This window comes from Eschrichtius robustus, chromosome 3, assembly GCF_028021215.1.
Source record: "Eschrichtius robustus isolate mEscRob2 chromosome 3, mEscRob2.pri, whole genome shotgun sequence".
Classification (NCBI taxonomy): Eukaryota; Metazoa; Chordata; class Mammalia; order Artiodactyla; family Eschrichtiidae; genus Eschrichtius; species Eschrichtius robustus.
This window is the reverse complement of record NC_090826.1, coordinates 89,338,017-89,359,981: the sequence shown is the minus strand read 5'-3', so window position 1 is coordinate 89,359,981 and position 21,965 is coordinate 89,338,017. Positions and strand designations below refer to the sequence as shown.

General features: G+C 36.8%; 1 protein-coding gene and 1 non-coding gene across 2 annotated transcripts in view; one reads left to right on the top strand and one right to left on the bottom strand.

Annotated features, from left to right (window-relative positions):
• Positions 1 to 180: 180 nt before the first annotated feature.
• The window catches only part of SLC30A7 (solute carrier family 30 member 7), a 76,643-nt gene continuing 54,858 nt past the window's right edge, over positions 181 to 21,965 (bottom strand). Inside the window, exons 9-11 of the mRNA XM_068540410.1 lie at positions 16,677 to 16,767; positions 10,532 to 10,681; positions 181 to 1,813 (exon numbers count right to left, since the gene is read on the bottom strand). Of these exons, the coding sequence (XP_068396511.1) occupies positions 1,766 to 1,813; positions 10,532 to 10,681; positions 16,677 to 16,767 (289 nt within the window). The 3' untranslated portion in view covers positions 181 to 1,765. The remainder of the gene's footprint in view (positions 1,814 to 10,531; positions 10,682 to 16,676; positions 16,768 to 21,965) is intronic.
• Positions 12,469 to 12,574, top strand: LOC137763139 (U6 spliceosomal RNA). The gene has a single exon (XR_011073706.1). It is a non-coding gene; the product is annotated as a U6 spliceosomal RNA (small nuclear RNA).

Here is a 21,965-nt window from a genome sequence, read left to right as displayed (position 1 = left end):
CCTGAAACATCTTAACAATTGTTTCAGTTAAATGCATTCTATTGCAGGAATTCTTAGCTTTAGAACTGCCTGGCAGTAAGTAAAAATGTTTTGAAAATACTACTTAATCTGCAAAAAGGGGACTATCAACAGTTCATGGCAATCTGCAGCGGTTTAGAAAAGCATGAAGAAAGCAGTCTATAGTTTTCCTAACACAGTATATTTCATAAATTGTAGGTCAGAAATAGGGAAACAGATACTCTGAAACTTAGACAAAATCAACAGTGATTTCTGCCACATCAGTGAAAAAGTGCTTATTACTGATCTACATTCTAAACATTCATTTCCATCCTGCAGGGTTTTCCCCCCAACAATTTTAATTTTTCCCGTTCAGCTAAAAGGGAATATACACTGTGATAAAATGAAGTACAATGGGAAAATGTCTATCCAGAACAATTTCATCATAAAACACAGAGAATATTTAAGTAGAACATTCAAGCACTTATCTCAAATTGCAATTTTATTTTTCAAACACACAAGAGCCTAGAAATCAACTTATTTATTAACTTCCAAGATACCTGTGTTAGGAAGAGTTCTATGTTACCACATTTACTCCGTACCTTTAATACTTCAAAGTCAATAAAATGCTGCTTTAGGATTCCTGAAAGCAACTGTATTTGTGTAACACCTGCACAGGAAAACGTATGACTTGGCGTTTGAAGAATGAAAAAGCAAAATAACATTGTCACAACCATTTCTGCCTTCACTCTACATGCCTTTTCCTTTCATTAACAGAATCTATAAAAACAGCAAGGAGAGATATACGAAAGTTTATCACAGACACAGTAGCTTTTATAGAAATTTGGAATTTAGCAGATGTTTTAAGTAAGTCAAAACACCCATCTGTATAACAGAAGCATTTGCAAAGTTTTGAAAACACAGTACACAAAATAATTTAATGTAATAACTGAATTTGATTTAAAAAGCAAAATAACATCTTTTATTTTTTGATGGGATAAAGCAATAAAAGGCAGATTTTTATATATCTAAACCTATGCTGCAAGTACACAAAAAGACATCTGTATACATTACTAACAAGAGTCTTATTTTGTACAGAATACAGAATACCCATTAAAAAAAAAACATATACATGACCTTTGATGGTACATTTCTATGCTGGCAAATACATTTTCTGATACAAAGGCACTTTGAAAACCCAATATGGTTTGGTTCATAAGTTTGCAAGGTACAAACAATTTTACAAACGTGATTATATTGAAGAACGTCAACGATTGTGACATTACATATAAAGCAGATTTCCATTTTTCTTTTTCTTTTTTTTTTTTTAAATAACACTGGTTTTCTGGGAATGAAAGCAGTGGTTTCCAGCAGCTTCAGTGAAGACATTCCAGATGATTAGAGGCCCACTGTCTGAATTTCTTACTGGCTAGGATGAGGGGTGGGAGTGAGGGCATTTGAAATGAAAAACAAAGGAAACAAACAAACAGAAAACAATACCCTGGAACAAAACTAGAAACCTCAGAAATCAAAATGGTTTGGAGGGAAGAAGCACAGAAGACCACAAGTCCAGGAGAGATCCTCTTAATTCTGATCCCTTAGTTGTAAACTCCTGGCAGAGCACAATCGGCTGACTCTACCTGGTCTACTTGGTGCTGGGGAGTCGTAGTGATGATTTCTTTCTTTAAAAAGCTAGGTACAATGATTAGGATTGTACAGTACCAGAAAAACTTAGGTCCCCCAAAAAGCATAATTTCTTTTCATTCATTTACATGGCCGCAAAGTCAATCTGTACATAAAGCTGTCTCACTCCGGCCTGAAAAGTTAAAAAAAAAAAAAAAAAAAATTAGAAAATCAAACAAACCAATAATAGACTATACATTTCAGAAAAGTAGTAGGAAAAAAAATTTCTTTTCTTTTTTTGTTTTTTGAAAAAGGGAAGAATTATTTTTCTTTTCTGTCTTTGGGAAAGAATTCTCCATTTTTCATCGTAAAGTGCCAATAATTTTATTTTAGAAACAAGTATGTTAATAAATTGCAAAAAAGAGTCTCCATTTAGCCCTACAAAAGAAAGCTATGCTACTAATTACATGCCCTGCCCAAGTGAATTTTGGAAAAATGAGGTTACCCAGCTACCATTATTCTGCTAGAAAACACCACAGTGCTTGACTAGTTGGCTACTAAAATCATAAATCTATCTAGTCTAAATCTTCCTATGATAAATGATTTTAAACACTGAAATAAGCATAACCATCTACTGGTTATTGAATTACTTTACACTCCAACTCCTCTTTTCAATTTTGGATATAAACTTGCTATTCAAGAACACTGCTCTCAAAATTGCCCCCATCTCTCCTGTTTTATCAATTTTTCTATATTTGCTGTCTATAATTCCTTTACTCTCTTCTCTCTTGAACTCATTTCAACCAAACTTTTGCTGCCAACCACTTCCCAAAACTGTCAAGGTCACCTCTAAATTGCTTAGACCAGTGCTCAATTCTCAGTCCTCATCTTAGTAATTAATCTAGCAGCAAGGACACGGACGATCACTTCCTCCTACTGAAACACTTTTCCTGCTCTTGGCTTCCAGAGAATACTCGCTGGTTGCCTTTTTACCTCACTTATCAATCTTTCTCAGTCTCCTTTGCGGGTTCTTCCTCCTGTCTTTGAATACTAAACACTCAAATACCCAAAGGCTCAGTCCTCAGATCCCTTCTTTTTTGACACTTGTCCCCTAGATGGTCTCACCCAGTATCCAGACTTTCAGTACCGTCTACATGCTCACACCTTTTGTAGACTGGAACCTACCTACCATCTACCTGATAGTTCTACTTGGATGTCTGACAAGCATCGAAACACAGCCAAATTGATCCCTATTTCCTCCCCTCAAAACTGTTGATCCTATATCTTCTCAGGCTCAATTCCTTCCTCAATGCTGCAACTTAAAGACCTTTCTTTCTCTCATACCCAACCCATTAGCAAAACCTGTTTGCCTTACCTTCAATATAATGCAAATACAGAATCTGATCACTTTACAACACCTCCAGTGCTATCCCCTGGCTCAAGTCACTATCATCTCTTGGCTACATTTTGTAACGGCCTCTGACCTCGTTTTCACTCTTTTACCTTTGCCCTCCTTTGGTCTGTTTCCAGCAGAGCAACTATAGTGATGTCACTCCACCACTCAAACCCTACAACAGCTTACCTTCCTCAGTCCTTAGCCCAGAGCCCTACAATGGCCTTCAAAGCTTTCCCATGATCTGGCCCCTATTACCTCTCTGATCTCATCTCTTACTTCTCTCCCTTTGTTCACTCTCTTCCAGCCACACTGGGCCCTCTGCCTGGAACAATGTTCCTCGAGATTGCCACATGACATACTCCCTTTCCTGTCACATCTCTACTCAGATGTCAGTGAGGCTTACCCTGACCACCCTATTAAAAAATGCATTCAATTCATTCACCCAACAAATACATTTTGTGCATCTACTGGAATCCAGGCACTCTTCTGTCCCCCGGGAATACAACAGCCAACAAAATAGGTAAAAAATACCCTTGCCCTCCTGGAGTTTATAAGCTGTTGGGAACTAGGAAGGAGGGGAGATGATAAACAAGCAAGTAAATATAGTATGTCAGATGAGATGATGAGATAGATATTATCTATCTATCTCTATCTATCAAAAGGACAAAAACAAAGCTTGGTGCAAGAGATGGTAAATGCCTCAGCACCCCCAGTCTCCCTACCCTGCTCTCCCTATCTATAACGCTTATCACTTTCTAATATATCATAAAACTTATTTGCTGTGATGCTGTTGATTGTCACTCTCCAATGATAATGTCCAAGATAAAAGGACTTTGTCTCTTTTCCTGCTGACTCCCAGAACCTCAAGCAGTGCCCAGCACACAGTAAGTGATCAATAAATACCTGTTGGATGAACTGAAATTCTATTAATTTCCTTCTTTCAAATAAAAAAACAATTTTTAAAAATTAAAGCATACAATCAGTTACAGTAAGCACTTTCTTGTCAGCAACACAGAATGAAGAGTAAAGTGGAACATCTAAGAGAAAGAAAAGCCGGAGTGGGGGATAAAATAATAACGCTACCTTCTCCCAGGAATTTCTGGGCTCCTGAAAGCATTACTTTCTAGCATGGCTTTTTTTCTAGCACTCCAGTCGGAGGGCTCTGCCCAGCACTAATGAATGTCTAAGGAGTCAGGAGCTGCTCTAGTGGAATAAAAAGCTGGAAAAGACCCCAGGAGCTTTCCGGCACAGAAAACATGCTAGCGTTTTTGCCTCATTTAAAAAAAAAAAGAAAAAGAAAGAAAGAAAAGAAAAATCCTTGCTGTGGTAAAGTTAAAGTTCTTTGAAAATACATTGAATTGCACGCACTCAAAGAGTTTTGTGGCAGAAAAAAGATAGAACTTAACATCTGTATGATTTTAAGCTAAAAACTGAAACAGAATCTCAGTTTTCCTAATTTTAAAAGTGTTGATAAATACCAATCCTACTTATCTCGCAAAATTGTTACATATTCATCCAGTATTTGACAAACATTTAATAAATCCTTGCTACATATCAGGCGCTATTGTAAGGATCATATGTGAATATACAAGAAAGGATTCTTACGTGCTATAAAAAACAAATTATTATGATTGATTACATTTGATTTACTCAACCCAGATGGGCCCCATAATAACTATACTTAGGAGCCCTTCTGCAAAATTCTTGTGTATCTAACCTTAGGAGAAAACAACTATTGCCTAAATAAATTGGCTTAATTTCTTTTATCTTTAACAAAATTGCTAATGAAAGAAAAATGGACAAAATAAGTTGGGCTCCCATAATTATCTCTGCCACTTTCCTAACCACCCCACCCCCCATATACAGTGAAGATGGTAATAAGAAATGAGGTAGCCCAAGGCAATAAAAAAGAAAGAGGAAAAACAAAGAGGCTAGGTAAATTGATCTTTGCATAATCACAAGTTAATTACTCAAGCTGAAATCTTTCCCCAGAGGGCCTACTGCTTTACACAGAAGCCCAGTCTAACAGAAAAAGTCATTTTGTTTCATCCATCTGGCTGGATGGGAACACCTTTAAGTCTTCCAGCTTCCCATTTTCCTTTCTCAATTTCCTTCAATGTAGAGAGAAAAAGAGGAATTTCCAAAGACTCCTTTAGTAAGTCACCTACTTCCTGAATGCAAACTAGGTTTTCTGTACAGTTTATCCACACGACAAAGACATGACAAATACTCCAGCAGATCAAAACAGTGTTCCGTTCCATTAAATATTCTACCTACCACTGGGATGACACTAAGGCCGGCTGAGGGTTGTCCTCAAAAAAAGTGAAAACCATAGAATACTTGTTGTGTCTTATATCCTGAGAATCATGTATAAACCATAATTCAGTTGACACTTTAAGTTGGAAAGACAGCTAGTTATTTTTAACATCCATGCTTCTAAGAAAATAAGTGCTAACCTGAAATCATAGACTTAGAATATTCTCCATAAATACTCATTGTTGTGGAAAGGAAAACAAATCAGCAGTAAAAATTTAGAAAAATAAACAAGAATATGGCTAAAGAAAATGACTGGGTTGTTTTTATTTCTCTACCAATTCTCAAAAACTGCAGAAACTTTCTACTCTAATTTTTGACTCAATGTAGAATATTAGTCTTTATCCCTTAAAAATGAATTCTTGAAAAACTGCCTTACTCCTCCATGTGAAAACTGAATCATCTCAGAATTCGTGAAATAGTGACTTAATATGATGAAATTACAAGTCATGAACAGTAACTTGGGTCTGGGTTCCTTTTTCTGTAAACTGGGGATAATACCCCACCTGTCTTGCAGGTAGATTAATATGTTAGGTGCCTACCACAGTGCCTGGCATGTGGCGGGCTCTCAATAAGGCTAGCTGCTGCTGCTGCCGTTATTATTTCCACCACCATCAACCAATGAACACTTAACCCCTGTGGATTAATTAAGATCAATAATTATAAAAGATTAAAACCCCCTACAAACAGGAAGGGTGGAAAACTAGCTAGCCACCTGGAAAGGCACAGATAGCTTCTTCTACTCCCTACTGTCAGAGACAGGAAGGGATCACGCCCGCAGGACAGCGGTGGAGGTGGGAGGCTCTGAATCTTGGGGAACTCCCATTTGGGTTAGTGAGGAGGCTTGCTGGTTCCTTCCTGGCTATCAGTGTTAACTTCTACTTTGAGCCTAGAAAATAGAGCACAGAAAGCTGAAGCAGGAAGCTAGGGGTTTAGGACTTAATAGGTATAACAGAAACAGGCAGAAGAGAAGATGGAAGATATCAAGGTACAATTTCTATCAAGGAGTAAATAATGTGCATTAGCCTTGATTGTCTTTTCTGCTCTGTGGAACTGAGAAGGGTAATGAACCCAAGCATATTCTAGATTTTTCTTCAAACTTTATTTCTAACACAAGTGTATTAAAAAAATTAACAGATGATATCAGCCAGTTTAAGACAAGAAACATAAATGATAAATTGCCTTCCTCATCCAGTATCCCACATCCACTTCCTGTTCATACACTAAACGTAAATAATAAGTTTTCTATTTCATCTGTTCCCAAATGATAAATCATTTTTAAAAAGTTAGTGCACGCGGTGGAAAGGAGAGGGACTTCTTCTATGTCAACAAAAAACCCTGTAGTTTAAAAACTGGATTATCACTTAACTAATAATCCCAAAGGAATCAAAGTACTGAAGAGACTTCTACCAATTCACTAGTATTGCTCTATATTCGTGATAGCAAGCCAACTGCCTTAGCCATTCATGATTCAGTGACAACTATGGAACATGAGAATAAAAAGACATGCTTAATGTACAGTTCCAAAACAGTCGCAAAGCTTATAGTTTTATAAACAAAACAAAATGTTATAATTCTCAAACTTATGTTAACCTTTTCAAAGCTATCCCCATATAAATTTTAATGAGAACAGCTTTTTAACAAAAAAAAAAAAAAAAAAAATTAAATTCCAATTTAAGATCAGCTATAAGAAAAATACATTAAAATGTCATAGAACCACAAAGTATTGAGAAAATCCTTCTTTTGGTCTTTTGGAACTAAGGCCACCAGTATTTCAAGTCTTTCTACAAGAAATGTACTTAAAGGATTAGTGTAATTTTTTTCTCAAAAATGGAGCAATTTGAGTTTTATTATTTTTGATAAGTAAAATCTATGATTAAGATATAATTTAAAATTTTTTAAAAATGTAAAAAAATTTAAATTTCATTTCCTGAATTGCAAATGTTACTGCAAGGCCTTGGATATACTCATAGCATAATGAATATGCATGACTGGGCATAAGCAGAAAAGGAAAATAAATTAATAAAAAACTTCAATTTTGCATATGTCAGAACCAAAACAACTATCACAAAACAACTTTACAATCATTAAATGTATGGAATGAAAATCATGAGAAGGATGACTTCCCTCTGCCCGCTGGGAAAAATGTGTTGAACCATTTTCACTGCAAGCCTAAGAGAGTCCCTAGTCTCTGCAAGGAATGAAATCAAGTGGGCTTGACCTTAGCTGATAAAAAGGCTTAAAATATGTTTTAGAGCTTAAAATTTTCAAAACCCAAATACAGTTTCCAAAACCAAAGAAGCAGCTGAGTAAACTTTCAACTTCAGCCATTGTAAAAGCCAAGATTTCTAAGGTTACCAGAAGAACCTCCCTCTACCTACTTCAATTACAACTTCAGCAGTTCTAAGCACAGACACAGCTGCTCGCGCATTTCTAAACCTATAAATTGCATTCCTTCTCAGAGGGAAAATTAAGTGACTTAAGTGCCAAAGTCTTAGGACGGTATGAGGTATCCTAGAGGTGGGCAGAAGCTCAGACTGTGAGGGTGGAAGGACATGGTATAACTAGGAGAAAATCGAGGCTGAAGGAGAGAATAATGATCTAGAAATGGCAGTGAAGAGCAAGGTTGTTGCTGCTAGTCATGTTCTCCTTTTTGCCTCTGAAAAAGGGAGGAGGTGTGAGAAGGATTCAGACATATTGTGAAGGTTTTGCATGCTGCATTATGAAACTCATGGTGGTACAGACTTCTTATAATGTCTGTTAAGAAAAGACAGTTCTTAAAAGTCTAGAGTAAATAAGTGGTACCAGCATATTGTTTTGTAGTAGAGGAAGTCTGGCTGTTGCCTGCATTGTAAGATTATCTCATTAATTATTCCAAAGGAACATAACCATACATCCCTATTAGAGAAGAGAGATCGTTTAATTTATGCTGAGGTCCTGAATTTAAACTGTCAGTCTGTCCCTCTCTCTTTCTCTACATATATGATGCTTAGAAGGGTCTTTAAGGCTTCAGAGAGAAAGTAACAATTGAATTGGACCTTTACATTAGAGTAGGATTTTTGTCTCACACAGATAAGTAAATAATCTGGTGGGGCTGGCGTATGAAGAACATGGCAATGAATAATAGTAGGAGAGAGGCTTGAAAAGTTAATTGTGTCATGCTAGAAGGTTTGGGCTTTATCCTGGTGGCAATGAGGAGCCACCAAACTTTTATTTTTTAACTTTTTATTTTGAAAAGCCTTAAAGTCAAAAGAATAGCACAATAAATGCATATCTACCCATCACCTATGTAAACCAATCGCAAACATTTTGCCACATTTGCCTTATTTCTCTATATATGTATTTATTTATAATCCTTTTTACTTTTGCTGAAACATTTGAAAATTAGTTAGACATCCTGATACTTTGCCACTAAAGCCTTCAGCATGTATCTCCTAAGAATACGAGCATCCTTCTATAACAATCCCATTATCGTACCCAAGAAGTTTAACACCTGCACAATTATATGAGCTATTATGTAGTCCATATTCTAATTACCCAATAGTTCCCTTTGTGGCTGTTTCTCCCCAGTCCAAGATCCAATCAAGGACCACACATTGCATTGAACTGTGAAGTCTCCTCTAATCTAGAAGGATCCCCCGTCGTTCCTTTTTTTCCTTTCGTGACACTGACACTTTTTAAGAATCCAGGGTAACAGTCCACAAGGTGGGTCTGTCTGGTTGTTTATTAGTGACGGGATTCACATTAACCATTTCTGGCAAGACTGCCACACAGGTCATGCTGTGTACTTCCCACTGCATCACATCAGGAGGGCTGGGTCCGTTTTTAAGCACAGATTTTTTTTTTTAACATCTTTATTGGAGTATAATTGCTTTACATTGGTGTGTTAGTTTCTGCTGTATAACAAAGTGAATCAGCTATACGTATACATATATCACCATATCTCCTCCCTCTTGCATCTCCCTCCCACCCTCCCTATCCCACTCCTCTAGGTGGTCACAAAGCACCGAGCTGATCTCCCTGTGCTATGCGGCTGCTTCCCACTAGCTATCTATTTTACGTTTGGTAGTGTATATATGTCCATGCCACTCTCTCACTTCGTCCCAGCTTACCCTTCCCCCTCCCCATGTCCTCAAGTCCATTCTCTACGTCTGTGTCTTTATTCCTGTCCTGCCCGTAGGTTCTTCAGAACCATTTTTTTTTTAGATTCCATAAATATGTGTTAGCCTACGGTATTTGTTTTTCTCTTTCTGACTTACTTCACTCTGTATAACAGATTCTAGGTCCATCCACCTCACTACAAATAACTCAATTTCGTTTCTTTTTATGGCTGAGTAATATTCCATTGTATATATGTGCCACATCTTCTTTATCCATTCATCTGTCGATGGACACTTAGGTAGCTTCCATGTCCTGGCTATTGTAAACAGTGCTGCAATGAACACTGAAGCACAGATTTTTAAGGCATGGAATCAGTTTCCTCATTAGATTTATGTGTTAGATAATTTTGGAAGCAGTGTCAACATCTAGATTTTTTGCCAAATATTTCCAGCAAGCTAGACCAAAAAAAAAAAAAAATCTGTGGTCTCTCTCCTCAGACATTCTTGACATGATGTTCTTATTCTCCCAGTATATACAGAATAACCTAGTAATCACTTTTACTTTATCAGTCACCGACTATGTCAACTCATGATGGCATAAACATCACCTGATATAATTTGGTTGCAATCATGCACTGACTAATTCATGATTCCATATACAGAATTAAGAAAAACTCAACAGCATATTAAGCCATTAAATGACACAGAAGTAGAGATGGCTTTGCTATCAACAAAAATGTTAACATAGTTTGCTTTTAGCTAACGCCACTGACCAGACATTATTCTTATTTCAAATGCTATCTTAGAATTCCTAGCTTCAAATATCATATAACATGTCTTATAAGGAGTGTACAGTGAGGGAGAATCTACTTTTTCTTAAAGGAGCTCAAATCAGTACAGCAATGAGTAAACAGGACTATCTTCATTAACAGTATTCACTAAAGCAAGGATCTCCCAAATTTGACTCTGGTTGAAAAAAGACTTTCACTTACCTCACAGTGTAGTATATATATATTCAATATGTTAAATAGTAAATATTTTTAAGACTAGTAGATACAATAAATTCCTAGACCCTTAAAAGAAGTTAGTAAAAAAATCATACCTGAGTAAATATATTATGCGTTTGGCTTAAAATCCACCTGGCATCAGCATCAGGTGCTACTACTAATTTCAAGGTCCCAACATAAACATCAGAACATAAGGTCCAGAAATGCTGTTCTTGTAAACTGTAAACTCCTTGCAACTGCTGCACCTAAAATATAAAGAGCACGCATTAACATAGACTCAGGTATAAGTACACCCAACTTAAATTATGCAACACATCAGTAAACATGGATTCTACTCTCTAATGAAAAAAGTGGGCTGGTGGTGGGGAGGGCAGTTTGAATTGATTAACAAATACCTACTGAGTACTTACTATGTGCTGGTACCATGACAGGTGTTTGGGAAATATAAATAAACACATATCAAAATTTGTAGGGCACAGCTGAGAGAGTGCCTAAGTGAAATTTACATTTCCAAATACAGTTGACCCGAGAACAGCACAGGGGTTAGGGATGCCAGCCCTCTTCTCAGTCGAAAACCTGAGGATGCAACCAACCATGGATCATGCAGTACTGTGGTTATTTACTATTGAAAAATATCCATGTATAAGTAGAACGTGCAGTTCAAACCTGTGTTGTTCAAGGGTCAACTGTACATCGATCAGAAGACACATATAAATACAAATGAGCTAAGAAATTAGGAAAAAAACAAAGTCAACTTAAGAAATAAAAAGGAAGGAAATAAAGGATGGAAATCAATGATCCACAAATTTAGAAATGACAGAGTTCACAATATCAAAAAACTAGTTCTCTGAAAAGATTAACGAGCTAGAGAGTCAGTGTTTCGTACGTAATGGGGGCATGTTTTAGACAGGACGATTCTTCATCGTGTACAAGTGTCAGAACTACAGGATCTTTGCATCCCCAGGACCCAGTGAACTACATGCCAACATATACCCTTCCCCAACTCATGTGACAACCAAAAAAGGGAGGGATGTCTCAAAGTTTTTCCAGTGGCTCCTTAAGTGTTCTACACCCTTAGGTTGACAACCACTGTCAAGACAAACTCTGATGGCGGTAAAAAAATAAAATAAATGAACACGCAATTAAACAAAGTACAAAATGAAAAAGGAAAAGAACTACAAACAACAGATTTTAAAAACCATAAAACGGAATACTATATGAATGTATCAATATGTGGGTGTACAAAATACTACAGCTGAGTAGAATCCAAACACTTCTCACCACCTCTACTGCTGTCAGGCTAGTTGAAGCCACTTTAGTTTGGATTATTGTAATACCTTATTAACTGGTCTCTCTATTTCTAGCCTTGCACCTCTTCATCTATTCTCAAAACAGTAGCCCAAGTAAGAATCTGTTACTTTAGATCAGATGCTTTCACTCTGCTCAGAATCCTCCAGTAGATTCCCATCTTACTCTGAACAAAAACCAGTGCTTTCACGATGACCTACATGGACCCACGTCATGTGGCCCCTTGCTATTTACCTTATTTACCTCATCTCCTACTGCTCCTCCCCTTGCTCCCTCTTCCTCAGCTACAGCAGCCTCCTCACCACTCTGAAAAGTCAGGCACACTCCTGTCTCAGGGTATTTGCTATTCCCTCTGCCTGGAGTGTCTTTCCTTACAGATTTCTGCCTGGCCTACTTTGTTTGGGTCTTGACTCAAATGCCATCTTCTCAGGAGGCCCTTCTACTGTTATTCCATCTAAAACTACAATGCTTTTATTTTTACATTTCTCTGCTTTGTTTTACTTTTCGGCATGTAATGTCGCACACTACATTACTTATGTTATTTATATTGTTTCTTGCCTGTCTCCTCTGGCAGAACTCAAGCTCAATAAAGGCAGGGATTTATTTTCGATTTTTATGTTTTGTATCCGCAGCACCTAAAACCGTAAGGACCTAAGCCTGGCCCAAGTAAATGCTCAGTAAATAGTACATGTATGTATATAAAATGAATATAAATTCAATTTTGGTGTTTGCTTTGGTAGCACATATACTAAAATTAGAATGATCAGAGAAGATTAACATGGCCCTTGTGCAAGAATGACATGCAAATTCATGAAGTGTTCCATGGTCATTTCACAATGTACATGTATATCAAAACAACACATTGTACAATTTAAATATACATAATTTTCATTTATCAATTTTACCTCACTAAAGCTGGAAAAAATAAATAAATAATAAAATCAGAAAAGCAACAACAAAAAACACAATTTCAAAAATCCAGACAAAATGAATAAATTTCTGGAAATACAGAAAATGCTGTAATATAAGAAAAAAACCAGAAAATATAAAAGGGCCATTAAAAACTGAAAAGGTAATAAAAGTTCTCTTTCATAAAGCACCCCCCCAACCCCAGTCCCAGAGGGCAGACTTTCAAGAAACTTAACATAACCTCTTAGTTTTGCCAGAAAATAAAAAAGAGGTGCTATCTCATATAAGTAAGAATTAATCTTGATCCCCAACCAGATAAAGACAATAAATCATAAGCTAATTTCTCTTATGAATTAAATAAGCTAACTCCAACAGTATATTAAAAAATAACATATCATGACTAAGTTAGGTTTATCCCAAGAGGGAAAGATTAAGCACCAGAAACTCTATTACTGTTATTCTTCAATTAGTGAAGCAAAGGAGAAAAATCACATAGTCATTTCAATAAAAGCATTACACTTATTTAATAAAATTCAACCCCTATTTATGATTAGAAGGACACTTCCTTAACTTAATAAAAGCTATCTACCCAAAATGTACAGAAAACACTTAAGGAAAAAACGTTAGATGTATTCTCTTGAAGATCAGGAAAATCTTTACAAAGATGTCCATATCACCACTATTGTTTAATATCTCTGTATAGATCTGGAGGAGATGAACTAAGATCAGAACCCAGAAGTTAAAACAAAGGCTCAATGTAAAAAGATCTTTATAACAATTACAGCAATTTAAAAGAGAAAGAGGTTACTCTGTGAAGGGGTTAACTACCGATTCCTGGAAATAGTCAAGAAGCTGAATGACCAACTGAATGTCGCAAAGGAGATTCTTCCAACAGATAGAAGTCTGGGCCAAATGAATAATAAGATCTTTTTGAATTCTGAGATTCCCTGATTCTTAAGTTATCTATTTGGGATGTCAATTAAGAAAAAGTTGAACTGATATCTATCAAAAATATTTATTTTTATCAGAATTTGATGCATGTAGGATTACTTTCTATAAGCTCCAAGACACTTGGTGGGAAATGTGAGACAATAACCATTGTGCCCTTTAAAAAATCTGCTTTTACTAGGGAAAGAGGTCAAGGTGGACTTCCTCTTCCTCTTTCAGGACTCTGATGACACAGTGGTTTGAACCTGATATCCCTCCACACTTTTCTAAATGGAAATGGTATACTGACTGCTAGGGAAACAACACCCTGACTGAACAGATTTCTTCTACCTCCATAGATAGAGCAGTACAAGCACATCCCTGCAGTTATCCTAAAGCATAAGTTAAGGAATGATTCTTATAGAAACTGGCATTAACTTTACTCAAATTAAAAAAAGTGGGCAAAGTGTAGCTACAGATGAAAATCTGTGTTGCTCTTCCTGCTCTGACAGTGTAGTTTAACAGAAAGAGCATGAGCTTTTAAAGCCAGAATGACATGGATTCAAATCCAGATTCAGCCACTACCATCTGTGACTTTAGATGAGTTACTTAAATCCTTGAACCTCAATTTTACTCAATTTTCCTAGGGAAAGGAAGATGAAACTTACCCTGTATGGTTAATGTGAAGAAAAGAAACAATATATGTAAATCACTTAATATAGGTACCAGCTTAGAGTAGGCATTCAATAAATTGCCCCTTTCTCTTCCACAACTATGCTGACTGGTCCTACCTTAAAATCATAAAACCACAAATGTCAAATGGGCAGCACTTCACTTTCCCTAACTCAAAAAGAACTATTCTATACCTTCTCTTTTCTCCTCTGGTCTTCTAATTTCTCTGCATGATTACTCTGCCCTGTAAATCAAAGAGAAAATAGAAGCACACAGAAAATCCCTTATCCTGCACCACCAAATCCACCAGTCAGCCCTCATCTCTTTCAGCACTTTCTGTCTTCCCTTGGGGGATACAGTACCCCTGCCTCCTATCTACAATTAATTCCTCCATAGTGCTTTGGGTTCTATCCTTTTTCACCTTCTCAAGAACTTCATTCCTTCAGCAGGTAGTGAAGTAACCTGCTTCACTACCATACCATCAATTTCTTCCTGTCAGTCGGTCTGTTCCCATCAGTAACACACAGGCTCCAGAACTGCACTGTGTAATATGGAAGTCACTAGACACATGTGACTAAATATATGAAAATGAAATGAAATTTAAAAATTAGTTGCGCTAGCTCAAATTATTAAGCTTCAAGCGCTCAATAGCCACATGTTCCTTGTGACTTCCATACTGGACAATGTAGATTATTGAACATCTCCATTATTGGGGAAAGTTCTCTGGGATGCTGTTTTAAAAAAAATCTTATTTTAAAAACAAATTCCCTCACCATTGTTACTATATCTACAGCCAAGCTATCAGCTCATTTCTTTGTTCCCTTTAACAACACTTCTTAAAAAAAGTTGACTGTAACCACTATCTCTACCTCCCCAATTCATTTTCTCCTTAATCTGCTATTATCATGCTTTCTCCAAACTCTACTGAAAATGCTTTTATCAATGCCATTAATGCTGTTCATGATCCCAATCAATGGTCACTTCTCTGTTCCTACTGTAATTGCCTCACAGAAATATTTGGCACCGTTGATTACTTCCTCCTTCTTCAACTTCTTCTGGGTTTTCCAGCTCCCATTCCTGGCTTTCCCACCTGTGCTCTAAATCTGGAGTTGAAACTTGACCTAAAGATTAGAGCTTAATCCTCCCAAGGTAATCTCACATAATCCTAATGTTTTAAATGCTAGTCATATACTGATGACTCAAAACTCCTCCTAGTTCTAATCAGTCCCTAAAATTCCAGATGTGCATATCCAACCACTTAAGTGACATTTCCCCTAGATGTGCAGTAGGCATTTCATTTTTAACATATCCAGAATAGAACTCTCGATCTGGGAGGATCTTCCACCCTCACACCTGCATCAACCTCAACAAATGGTATTAGCATCTACCTAGTTGCGATTCAACACTTTTTCTCCCCTCTGCTAATATAATCCATCTCCAAAAACTTATCCAAAATATCTACTTAGCTCCATTTTCACTTCTACCACTGTAGTCCAGGCCACGATTTTTCAGATTAGAAGATAACAGCCTCTTAACTGGTTTTCTTTGCTTTCATTCTCCCTAGAGTTTATTCTCTAATAGCAAGCAGAATAAGCTTTTAAAAACTTAAATTTTGTGACACTCTACCTGCCTAAAAGCTTTCTAATGCTTCCCACTGAATAGAATTAAATCTAAACCTCTTAGTAAGACCAAAACCTCTATATGATCTGTCCTCTGCCATTCTCCCCAGCCTTTCCAGCCACTCTTCCCTTTATTATGCTTCAGCCACAATGGCTTTTTTTTTCCTGTTTTTCAAACACACTAAATTAGTTCCAGTCATAGACCTTTTTGCATTAGCATTTTCCTTTGCTTGGAATACTCTTCTCCAAGATTTTCATGTCTGGCTCCTTCTTGTCAACAAGATTTCAATTTCCTTGAATATGACTTCCCGGATAAATCTGACGTAGCCATCCATGTCTCACATGACTTTGTTTTATTTCTGTTATAGTAATCATCACTGATATTTTCTTATTTATTTATTGTTTAGTGCCTGTGTTTCCCCACCAGACCATAAATTCTTTGATAGATCCTGACTACCTTATTTACCATTACACTCCCTAGTACCTTAGAAGAATATATGGCATAAAAGGGGAGCTCACAAAATCTATGCTGAAGAAATGCTTATATCATCTGCTATTCATATGTATATTTTAAAAGAGCTGCTTGATTTCTAGATGAGGACAACTTCTACCACATTTTCTTTAGTGACGCTCAATATTTTCCAATGATTTTATTCTGGTTTGTATAAATGGCATTCATGGTCAGCATTCAGTCTTGGCAGAAATACTAAATTATACACACATGCTACCCATATTTATAAAAGTTATAACCCCTAACAGCTTGGAAACAACCAAAACCCAATGGTTTGGAAGCTTTGAAACTTACCCTCTGATAGCACTGAGGGAGAATATTTTCCAAAAGGGGAGGAGTTCTCTGCATTAATATTCCAACAGACTCTCTTAAAAGAGGAATAACACTATAGAAAAGGAAGACATCAAACTTATTAAAGCCACATTCTGACAATCCCATCCTGCAAGAAAGTAATAATATACCTCCCAATAGAATATAACAAAGATTTGTCAGAATAATATGAGGAAAAAGAATCCAGCCATTGCTCCAAATTTTTCATGGGACAAATAAGTTATTTAAAGTAAAAGTAAAAGAGCTAAATGAAATACATCAATGTATGAAACAATAAACAAACATACTACTGAATAGTACTGGAGCATCTAAAATTTAAACACAGCAGTTGTTCAACTGTCATTTAAAATATGACTTCAAATGGCTAGAATCTTCAAGGATAATCTATAAAGCATATCATGGCCAACTGGTCCTTAACGTTTATCAAATATTTACATTCATTTATCTGAACAGTACTGTTAAGGAAAATACAAAAAAATTAATACAGTATATTAAGTTCATTCGTCCAGTGTCTTTCCAACCCGATGATATATCAGTCTTCTTTGATTATTAAAAAAAAATAGAAGCCTGGATATAGTCACAGATCTAGTGAATCAGCACCTTTAGTGATAGGGCCCCAAAGCCTGCATGAATTGATGTAATTAGTCCTCAACCAGTATTTGGAAATTATGGCTTTAGGCTACTTGGATGGTTAAATGCACAGAAAGCAATTAATAGTGTAATGGTGAGGGTGACTCTAATGCAGTAGTTTTCTAAACCAGCTACATATCAAATTCACCTTAGAGTCTTGTTTGTTGTCATTTCTAACATATTGAATGAGAATCTCTGAGGGAGAGTTGAGGCATCTATGTTTTTAAAAAGCTCTTCAGGGAGAGTCCAATGAGTCAGGGGGTGAGGCACTGCTCTATTTCTTGAAGCAGACTGAGAGGGAAGGTCAAGAATAGCTTCATTACACTTAATAGCTTAAGCCAGTTCTTTCTTTTAAACTTGTAGAATCTCAATATTTCTAGAGTAAAACCCCTCCTGATTATAGCTATAGGAGATAGAGATAAAAACAAAACAAAACATATACCTTTTTAAGGAAGGTAGAAGGTGAAGTGTACCTTAAAAGATTAGTAGTACTTCTGACAGATAGAAAAGAAAGAGAAGATATTAATGAAGACGCAAAGGAACAGGGACAATGCTTGTCTTGTTCACTGTTATATTCCCAAGGAGGCCTAGTAAAGTGCTGGTCACAAAGTGGGCCCACAATAAATACTTGTTGGTTAAATGAATGATAAATGCATAGATATTAGATGTTTTAGAATCTAGATTAAAGAAAGGAAAGGCCCCAGGGAAGAAATTAGGAGACTGTTCCATACTTTGTGTTCAGTGATAAGTACTTGGATAGGGAGGGTAAAAACAGGAACAGAAACAAATAGAAAAATTAAACAGATACTGAGAGATATTGAGAAACTGGTGTCCAGGGAAGCAACACCAAGGGCAAGCTTAGAAAACTGAAAGTGTGGAGAGAATAGCAGTAATGAATATAAAAGCTCAACGTAGACAGGAGTTTAAGTCACATTCAAATGAAAATATTCTTCAGTCAGATAGTGATTTACGAGCCAAGAATAATTAGATGCCACCTTTAATTGCTTCTTCTCCCTTAAAACCCTCATCCTCTAAATCACCAAGTTCTCATGACTTAACATTCTAAACATTTCTAAACTCCATCACCTCCCCGTCACTCTATTACATATGTCTACAATAATCTCCACATCACTTCACTTGGATTATTATAATAGCCTCCTAAATGGTCCCTTTACTTCTAGTCTTATTTCCTTAAGTCTGCTGTGACAGGCAGCTTTAAAGATGGATCCCAGTGACCCCTGCCTCCCTAGCGTTCATGCTCTTGTGTAATCCCTTCCCCTTGAGTGTGGGCTGGATCTAGTGACTTGCTCCTAATGAGTTAAGTATGGCAAAAGTGACAAGATGTCAATTCTAACTTAAAGTAGTCTGGCTTCCATCTTGTTCACCCTCCTCTCTTGCTCTCTCACTTGCTTGCTCAAAGCTGCCACGCTGTGAGCTGTCCTATGGAGAGGCCCAGGGCAAGGAACTGAGAGATGCCTCTGGAGAGGAACTGAGACCCTCAGTCCAACAGCCCAAAAGAAACTCAATACCGTCAACAGCCACTTCAGTGAGCTTGGAAGTGGATTCTCTTCCAGACGAGCACTGGAATGACTGCAGCCCTGGCTGACACCTTGACTGTCACCTTGTTAGAGACCCTGAGCCAGAGCCAGTTAGCCACGCTCAGGTTCCTGAACCAAGGCAAAGATAATAATGTGTGTTATCTCAGCTACGAGGTTTTTGTGTTAAGTTCTTATGCATTCATAGATAACTAATATAACCATTCTTTACAAAGCCATTAGACTAATCTACCTAAAATCAGTATCTGACTCTATCCCTTCCCCCTTTAAAAAAAATCCATTAAGAGCTCCCTACTGCCTAGGGGATTAAGTGTAAGCTCTTTCACATGGTATATTTTTTGATCTGCCCTCCTCTTTTGATCTCCACCTCCTATCATTTTTGCCTCACATTTTAAGCTCTCTAAAACGTAAGCATGTTTGTACTTTCACTTTCTGCTGTTTTTCCTTTCATGCTTTGGCTCATGCTGTAACCTCTCTAGAATGTCCCTAAACTGCCCTGTAATCTGGCTTCTATTCCTTCTTTAAAATCTCAAGTGTCACCCCTTTTAGGGTATATTCCCTGATCCCAAACTGTCCTCCAAACTGTATAAATGTCCTCTCTGTGCTCCTGTAAAACATCTGTGATAACTATAGTAACACTGGAGGAAAAATGGGTGGAAAGCAACTGGAATCAGGGTTAAGGATTTTGACAGTGAAAGAACATCTGTTATTCCTTCATCTAACCTGAAGAGTAGTGTCTGTTTCTATCTACTGTGCTGTGATTAAATAGGTGAGGACTCCCTGGATTTACCAAAAAGGCAAAGAAAAACAACACAGTAGAATAATAAGGCATAATTCAACCATTACATTTTTTCTTTCCTCTCTCCATCCTCATTTCTCAGGAAAAAGAAAGGATCAGTCACTAAATGTTTCTATATATCTAATTTACACAATGTTTATGTTTTCCTACTTTCCTTATTGTACTTCTCAGAAAATGAGGCACAAAAATGGTTCCCCTAGAATAACTGTTTGAGAATAAGCAATTTAAAAAAATGTTTTATACAGCAGGTTCTTATTAGTTATCTATTTTATACATATTAGTGTATATATGTCAATCCCAATCTCCCAAATCATCACACCACCCCCACCAGAGAATAAGAAAAGTTTTTCCATGTGCCCACTAAATTTAGCTATTTTGATAATTTCTTCTCCAATCTTTATCTCAAGAAACTGCTAATAATCTGGAGATATCTGAGGTGGAAAAATCACTCAAATGTAAAAATCATGAGACTTGGGTTCTAATTCTGCCATTAAATAGCTTCAGGCAAATAGTATAACATTCCAGAGCATCAGTTTTCTCATCTATAAAATGAGGAAGTAGATTAAATATCTAGGCAATTTAAAGATGGAAGCATCTTTAACTTATTTTCATTCAATAAGAAAAAAAAAGGTCAATCTACAAGGAATACTGAGAGAGAATATATTTGGAAATGAAAGAAAATATAAGTCGCCTTTATATTCTAAACAGCAGCAACAACAATGCACAGCAGCATCCTCGAATGAGATACACTTTGCCAACGAATTTAATCTATTACTACTTAGGTAATCCTGCCAATGGATTTTATTACGCAATCAATACAAATAAGCAATAATTAAGCACTACATGCTTTGCTTGGCATCAGATTTTCTCGAATCAGATGGAATCTTACTCTAGAGTTGTGGTAATGGAGACCTAGTGCACCGAAGTAACTTGCCCAAGGACATAGCCAGTGAATGGGAGAGCTAGAATAATAAGAACAGGTCTTTTGACTCCAAACTCAACTTTGAAAAGTTCAAGTCAACATTTACTATATGCCTACCATGTGCCAGACATGTGCTAGGCACCAGAAATAAAAAGATAAATAATACACAATGCCTTACCTCAAAGGAATTCACAACTATTGAAAAAGCCTGTAGAGATCAATGGAAATCAGGCAACAAACACTTATTTAAGACCCACCATTTGGAGGAAGGCACATATGAATTCAAAACAACTGTAGATTAAAAGCCTGTATCCAATTTCATTTCCCATGAACTTTTGGTGAACTTTTTTTTATTAGTATGTTGACAACTTACTTTTGAATATACCTTTAAAAAGAAAAAGTATAACTTTCAAAATAAAGTGGGGGAAAAAGGAATAGAAGAGAACATGGACTCTACTGTAACAGGCATGCAATATGAGCAATGATGTTACTTAAGCAATAGTTGCAAAATATCACCTTGCAAACAACTTTTAAAATATTTATTGTCTTAGAATACCTAGGGCTAGTCTAGCTTTCCCTGCAAAGAGTTAAAACACAATTAATACAAAAGAGTTGAGTCCAACCTAAAATAATCCTTAAGGAGATCAGCTTTAAAACATTAAAGACATTCCCTTAATACAGTCTCTTAATAAGTCACCCAAAATAACCATCTACAAATTTATCCAAACCTTTGTTCAAATTTTTATGTGTTAACCCACGTGTGTTGCCTCTCAAAGACTGCTACTCCCTTGTAAGAACAACAACAATAACAACAACTAGTACGGCCCTTTTTCTCCTAAAATTTACTTTCACCTGTGACCCTTAGTTTGAGGATTCTAGAACTGGTGAAGTTCCATGATCACAGATTACACACTATTAGAATTAACAGAGGAGACTTCCCTGGTGGCACAGTGGTTAAGAATCCGCCTGCCAATGCAGGGGACATGGGTTTGAGCCCTGGTCTGGGAAGATCCCATGTGCCGTGGAGCAACTAAACCCATGCACCACAACTATTGAGCCTGTGCTCTAGAGCCCACGAGCCACAACTACTGAGCCCGTGTGCCACAACTACTGAAGCCCGTGCGCCTAGAGCCCGTTCTCTGCAACAAGAGAAGCCACCGCAATGAGAAGCCAGCACACCACAACGAAGAATAGCCTCCGCTCGCCGCAACTAGAGAAGCCCACGAGCAGCAAAGAAGACCCAACGCAGCCAAAAATAAATAAATAAATTCATAAAAAAAGAATTAACAGAGAATTTATAGATCACTCATTTTAACACAATTCAAGAACCATAATGCAGATAAATA